The 7,546-nt window shown below is 39.8% G+C and overlaps 1 protein-coding gene and 1 long non-coding RNA gene across 2 annotated transcripts; one reads left to right on the forward strand and one right to left on the reverse strand.

Moving 5' to 3' along the window:
• The first annotated feature begins 554 nt into the window (after positions 1-554).
• Positions 555-3,249, forward strand: LOC149494333 (uncharacterized). Its single transcript, XR_016322179.1, has 3 exons — positions 555-1,261; positions 2,155-2,219; positions 2,920-3,249. It is a non-coding gene; the product is annotated as an uncharacterized LOC149494333 (long non-coding RNA).
• An 831-nt stretch (positions 3,250-4,080) lies between these two features.
• Positions 4,081-5,769, reverse strand: LOC119369264 (uncharacterized). The gene is made up of 4 exons (XM_089725469.1): positions 5,662-5,769; positions 4,635-5,175; positions 4,384-4,550; positions 4,081-4,263 (listed from the first exon to the last, which is right to left on the reverse strand). The coding sequence occupies exons 1-4, from the start codon at positions 5,767-5,769 to the stop codon at positions 4,081-4,083; spliced, it is 999 nt and encodes a 332-aa protein (XP_089581595.1).
• Positions 5,770-7,546: the final 1,777 nt, after the last annotated feature.

Consider the following 7,546-nt stretch of genomic DNA (forward strand, 5'->3'; position numbering starts at 1 on the left):
AAGTGTTAGGGATTTTATTCATGGTTTTTCTTTATTGATCCTTCCAAGGAAATCACCGAGAAAATAGCATTTGACCTCCTGATCGCCGTCCAAAAGAATCCAACATTCAGGCCGGAACAACAGCCAAAAATCTTCAAAACAAATGAGCAAATTCTAACCAAATAAGCAGAGAGGAAGGTCTTGTAATCAACAATCATACCCAAGAAACAAAAGGGGAGAAAAATCTGAAAATCAAGCTCTTTATTGATCTTACTTCTTTCAACATCATACAGAAGTAAAAAAAAAAAACTACTTTAATACAATAGTCGTTCATTCTAACTACTCATTCGCCTATTCTCCTTCTTGTCAGGTTGATGGCATTGAGCAACCAGTCGCAAGTATGTCACAAATGCATGGCATAGATTTAGCATTTAAACTAAGCACCATGTGTTAATCGCAAATTTTGTTTTTTTTTTTTTATTGTCGGAATCATCATCTCAGACATAGAACCTTTTCATTTGGTCTTGATTAACGATTCGATTAAAAGGCTTCCCTTCCGTAGTGACCAACTGAAACAACCCGAATTTTTATTTTCAAAGATTTTCCAATTAAATTTAATAAACCGACAGCTTGGAAATTTATTTTAATATTTTATTGCGAACACTGTGAGAAATCGAACCGAAAACCGATTGAAAAAGCCGAAAACCAATTGAAAATCAAAGATTTGGGTCGAATCGAACCGAATCGAACCGGTTCGACCCAAACCATCTAGAAACATCTCTTTCTTTTCTTTTTATCTCCAGCGCTGCACCTTTACTTCTCACCCTCACCAGCGCCCCACCTCCACTCCACCAACACAGCCACCGCGCCTCCTCCTCCCTCTCTTCTTCTTCTTCTTCTTCTTCTTCTTCTTCTTCTTTCTTTCTTTCTTTCTTTCTTTCCCTTTCTTCTTCCCTGCAACTGTGTCTGCGTCACTGCCAGCAACTCCAGCAGCTCCAGCAACGTCGGCCGATCACCACCGCGCGCCAGTTGCAGTCGCACCGCCTCCATCGCGCGCCAGCACGTCCCGCAGCTCCTCCGCTCGCCACAGTCGGCCCTCTGCCAGATCACCCAGCCACCGCTGCAGCTCCCTGTCGCAGAAACACCACCAGATCGTGCCACCTTCGCCTTCCCTTGCCACTGTCAGTCGGATTCGACCACTTCCGGCGTGCGTAGCTCCGATCCGACACGAGCAAATTTTCGATCTAGCAAAAATTCGACAAAAAAAAAAATTATATTTGGGGTATAAATTAATTTAACTACATTTTCGTTAATTTAATTTTATTAATGATAGTTAATTAAATTTAGTCATTTTAGTTAGTTTAATTCTAATAATTTTAGTTGATTAACTTGATTTTAGTAATTGATTTTAGTAATCTTGAGTAATTAATTTAATTTAGCAATTTTGATTAGTTAAATTAATTTAATTTGGCTAGATCTACTGATTAGTTTAATTACTTGATTAATTAAATTAATTTAAACAGTATTAATTTATTGATAAATAAAATATTTAGTTAGTAATTTTAGTTGTTTAGTTAGTTTAAAATGAATTCAAAATAGTTATTGATTAATAAAAATAATAGTTAGTTAAAATTAAATTCAGTATTAGATAATTTATTAGGAAATTTTGGTAATAATAAAATTTATGGAAATTAAGTGTGGATTGAAGGTAGATTATATTGTATCTAATTTTAATTTATAAATTATGGATGTAGGTTGATGTTAAGGTTGAATGTAATTTTGATATTACTATTTGGATGGAGGACGGGAAAAATTGCATTGATTGATTGCCCGACGGATGGGCTGTGTGGTTTGGAATTATTAAATAAATTGTTGATATTTTAACAGGTGGATAGTCCAATTTTTAGGGGAGATGCTGTCGAAATTTCGGTAGAAAATAAAATAAATATCAGTAGAAAATAAAATAGATTTCAGTAGGAAATAAAATAGATTTTAGAAGAAAATAAATGAAATAGAGTTAGATAGAGAAATAAAAATTTATTACAGAAAAGAAATTAAATATCGAGATTTAATTACGTAGAAAAATTTAGAATATAAAATAAAATTATTAGAAGGGTAAAGAAATATTTTGTCTGATAGAGTTATTTCTTTTTGTGTCATTCTTACTTTGCTTAGATCGCCCGGGTCCATCTAGTGCTCCTCCAGGACAAATCAAAGCTAGAATTTCGCGTTCCATCACTGTGAGTAATAATAAATAATGCATATCGACACTGCATTTGCATAACATTATATTTTTATATATTTGCGTGTTTACAATATGTTATATGTATTTTCCCATACCTAGATATAATTGTGCATTGAGATGAAATTAGTGTATTACGTTGAATGGCTTGTTTGATTAATTGTGCTATGTACATTCTGTGCTCTGTTTGTGTGGAATTGGGATGAAGTGGGTCACCGTGGGTTTGTGAGGACGGTCGATAAATATGGATCTTGATGAAATTATAAAATTGGACCGTCGGCCGGGTAAATGGGAGATCGGCGCCCCCGTGTGCACCTGATGAACTGCTGAAATGTTGTTGATAATATTGGAAAGAAAAGAGAGAATGCAAAATAAGATATTGAGAGGGCTGGTCAAGTGAGGATTAGACCGGTCGGCCAGATATGGGGGATTGGCTCCCCGGGGTGCACATGTTCGAGAGGATGGGCTGTTTGAGAGGACGGCTCGTCGGGGGTTTAGGTGACGCCACTGACCAATTTCCACGTGAGGTGATTATTTGAAGGTGATATTGTTTGTGGGTGCTGATGTTATGCCATATGATTGATTGTGTGTGATCATTCAGTTTAATAGGGCGCATTTTGTGTGACTGTATGCGACGTGTATTATTTATTATTATTCACTGAGTTGCAAAACTCACTCCTTTCTCCCAAACTTCTCAGGTAGTAGGAAGTTTCTGCCCCAACGGAAGCTTTGCAATCTTCTCCGCAGAGTTATAAATGTAAACTTTATATTTTTGTTATTTAAATTTGGATGTGCTAATTACCCTATTATCAGAATATTATTGAACTCCGCAGTTATAGGGTCGTATGCGTTATTTTGTAAACGACTTGTTATGTATTAGATGCAGGTGAATTAATACAACCATATTACGAATATGACTCATCATGATTAGGCCCAAACTAACCGTTAATTAAGATATCTAAAATTGGGCCGGATTGTAAATAGTTATATTTATATCCTAGCTGTATGGGCTTACTGTTCCTGTTAAATGGTGTGGCATGTTTAAGTAGCGTAGTTCAGGCTTACTACGGGCCTCGGGGGCCTTAAGCTTACCTGGGCCCTAGTGCCGGTCCGGCCCACGGAAATGGGTCGTGACACCAACTCAGCGGCACCCTTGGCCAACAGCTTCTGAATTCTGAACGGTCCATCCCAGTTGGGTCTGAATTTCCCTCCAGGATGACTCTGGGCTTCGTGGTCTAACAATCTGACCAACACTAAATCTCCATTTTTCAAAACCCTTGGATGTACCCGCTTATTGTAGAAACGAGCAATCCTTCTCTTTCTCATCTGATCTTAGAATTTGGCATTCAATCTTCTGCCATCTAAAAGTGCCAGATCTTCATATCTTTTCTTGACCCACTCTTCTTCGGTCAGACCAGCTTCCACAAGAACCCTGAGAGACTTCTTTTCGAGCTCTACTGGTAACACTGCCTCCATCCCATATATGAGCTCAAAAGGAGAAGCTAAATTCACTGATTTGGAGATAGTTCGATGCCCCCAAAGTGCGAAAGGAAGTTTCTCAGCCTAGCTTCTATACTTCTCGCACATTTTGGACAGAATTCTCTTAATCTCCTTATTGGCGGCTTCCACTACACCATTAGCTTGAGGCCGATAAGGAGAAGAATGGTGATGCTCAACCTTATATCTGTATAACAACTGGCTGACATCTGCTTGGAAGTGAGAACCATTGTCTGTAACTATGTGATGAGGAACACCATAGCGACAGAAAATGTTCTGCTCAATAAATCTAGCCACCTGTTTGGCAGTCAAAGTTTTGTATCACTGAACTTCAATCCATCTGGAAAAGTAGTCCACAACGACTAAGATATACTGATGACCTTTGATGCTGCCGGTATGATCTTGCCAATAAAATCTATACCCCAGGCTGAAAAAGGCCAAGAAGGAGTTGTTGGATGGAGCTCAACAGCAGGCAAATGATTTTTGTTATCGTGGTACTGGCAGGCTTTGCAATGACGAATATAGCTGACACTGTCACCTTCCATCTGCACCCAAAAGTAGCCTTGCCTCATAATCTTTCTGGCCAAACTCATGCCACTTAAATGAGTACCACAGACTCCATCATGGATCTTCTTCATTATCTCTTCTTCTTCCTTCTTGCCTACACATCTCAGAAGCATTCCATTCCAGGCCTTCCTATACAGTTCACCATCGGCTAGGACATAATTCAAAGCCATTTTCCTTAGAACCGATTGGTCTTCTTTTGTTGCATCATCAGAAAAGGTTCCAGCTTTCATGTATTGCAAAATATCCATAAACCAAGGTTCTTCCTCTGACTCAACCTAATTCACAAAATGTTCTTCATAGCATGGCATATTTGCTGCGGTAATGATAAATGGCTTCTTTGGGATCTTACTCAAATCCTGCCACGCCGAGGCTAGGTTTGCCAAAGCATCTGGGATTCTGTTATGAGTTCTACCTATGTGAGTAAAAGTGATCTTGTCAAAGAGTGCTGCTTTCCTTAACAAGTATTCAACATAGGGCTTCAGCCTATCTTCCTCAACTTTCCATCTTTCATTGGCATGCTCAATAACCAACAATGAGTCTCCTATCACCTCAACCTCCTTAGCGCCTGTTGCAAGAAGAGACTCGATTCCCATAATACATGCTTCGTATTCTGCCATATTATCGGTGACTGGGAACAACAACCTTTTGCACATTGTTGTCCCCTCGCCATTGGGCACTTCTATCACAATACCAGCTCCAGCTCCATTCCTATTGGCTAATCCATCAAAGTATAGTTTCCAGACCCCTTTTTCAACACATAACAAATGTTCGTCTGGAAGTTCTAGTTCCCATGGTTCATCATCTGCGATGGGATTCTCAGCCAGGAATTCTGCAACAACCCGACCTTTGACCGTCTTCTTTGTGATAAACTCCGTATCTACACTGGACATCTGAATTAACCATTTGGACAACCGTCCTTCTAGAGTAGGTGTTTTCTGAAGATACTTCATAGGATCAACTTTAGAAACAAAGGTGGTCCTGAAAGAATCAAAGTAAGGCCTCAACTTCTTAATCGACCACACCACTGCCATACATGTCTTCTCTATCAAATTATACTTCTCCTCAATAGGCAGTAATTTCTTACTGATATAATAGATGGCCTTTTCTACTCCAGCAGCATCTGGCTGTGCCAACATAGCTCCAACTCCTGCATCCTCTACCGACAAGTACAGAATCAAACGTTCTCCCAGTCTAGGGGAACTTAACACTGGTGGATTCATCAAGTACTCCTTTATATGGTTAAAGGCCTTCTGATAATCCTCGTTCCATCTGACCGGCTGGTTCTTCCTAAGTAACTTGAAGATCGGAGTACAGGTAATAGATAATCTAGAAATGAACCTACTGATATACTGGATCTTCCCCAAGAAGCTTCTCACCTGACGCTCTGTTCTCGGCGATTCCATGTCTTGAATGGCTTTTATTTTATCTGGGTCAATCTCAATCCAGTTAGGTCCCACAACAAAACCTAACAACTTCCCCTTCATTACTCCAATATGCACTTTTTGGGATTGAGTCTTAAATTGTATTGTTTGACCCGCGTGAAGAACTTTTCTAACATCTCCGTATGTTCTTCTTGTGTTTTTGTCATGATCACCATATCATCCACATATACCTCCAATCCTTTACGGATCATATCATGAAACAAGGTTGTAGCCATTCTCTGATATGTTGCTCCGGCATTCTTCAACCCAAATGGCATCACCCTATAACAGAAGGTCCCAAAATCGATAGTGAAGGCGGTCTTGTGCTTGTCAATTAAAGCCATCAGGATTTGGTTATACCCTGAGAATCCGTCCATAATGGAATAACATCCCATTCCTACAGCACTGTCGATCAGAACATCTATATGTGAAAGTGGGAAGTCATCTTTGGGCGAGGCTTTGTTAAATCTCTGTAATCGACACAGACTCTTAGTCTCCCATCCTTCTTAAGCACAGGGACTATGTTTGCTAACCACTCAGGGTAATGCACTACCTCCAAGAAACCTGCATCTAGCTACTTCTGAACCTTAGCCTTGATCTTGTCTTGCCACTCTAGTCTGACCCGTCTTCTTTTCTGCTTTACTGGCTTGATATTCGGATCGGTAGGGATGAAATGCTCTGCAATTGACCTGTCGATCCCCGACATATCAACATAACTCCAAGTAAAGACTTCTGAATTTCTCTTGAGACATTCTTGGAGATCCTTTCAGAGCTCAAGCTTAAAGTCTGATCCGATTTCAATTATTTTGGGATCTTCGACGGTGCTTAGGTTAAATGCGAAATGATGCAATGCATTTATGTCAAATATGCGTGTGGTATAATCAATGCCATGAACACGACAATCGGGAAAACAATAAAACAAGTAATAAAAATTCACTTCCATTGATTGAAATAGTAAAGGAAATCTATCCAGATCGTTCTCAAAGCAACATTCAGAAAAACAAAAAACAGGATTAAGAGCTTGTTCAATACACTCATCACAGCTATCTTTAATGGTTTGTATTACTTCATCGGCTTCCTCTGCATCTTCTGCTGCTAGTAATGATTCGAGGATCCTCGCCTTGGACTTCTACTCTTGAATCATCTTTGAAGCTTCGTCCCCAATCCCGAGAAAGTCTTCAAACTCTGGCATCTTCTGGGACCATTCTGAGCCACTTCTTGCTTGAACCATGTCAATCATAAATTGTGTACCATCCACTAATTGCTCAAAGGAAGGCTCTGGAGACTTGATGATCTGTTCCTCTGGGGTAAAGAAAATCCTGTTCAATCTCGGCTCTTTCTTCGGAGACTGAATTTCACACTTCTCTTTCTTCCTATTCTTTGAGTACCCCAAACTGTATCGGTGCTTCTGACCACATGAAGATGGCACTGGTTCAAACCTGCCTTGCAAATATCGGCCTAACCCCTTGCCGTACTTCCACTGCATTTTCTTCATCATCTTTCAAGAGAAAGGGCTCATCCTATTAACTACACTTTTCCCTTCAGTGATTATAACATTGTCAATTACAGCCACTTGAAATCCAGATAAGGGCACAGCTGCCTCTAAACCTTCCACAGCAGCAACATTTAGTTCTTCCTGAGCATTAATCGTTACAGCATCAGTGCCCCAAGGTATCTTGACTTTTCTGTGCAATGTGGATGGAATCGCACCCAAAGGATGAAGCCACGACCTTCCCAACAGCAAAGCATAATTAGCCAAGATGTCCAAGACTATCACTTCCATCCAACTCTCTACCACTCCTGTTGAAATCTTTGCTCTGAATATTCCCTTAGCACTACG

Source organism: Jatropha curcas, chromosome 8, assembly GCF_041381405.1.
Source record: "Jatropha curcas cultivar XTBG-Jc1 chromosome 8, XTBG_Jcur_1.0, whole genome shotgun sequence".
In the NCBI taxonomy this organism is placed as follows: domain Eukaryota; kingdom Viridiplantae; phylum Streptophyta; class Magnoliopsida; order Malpighiales; family Euphorbiaceae; genus Jatropha; species Jatropha curcas.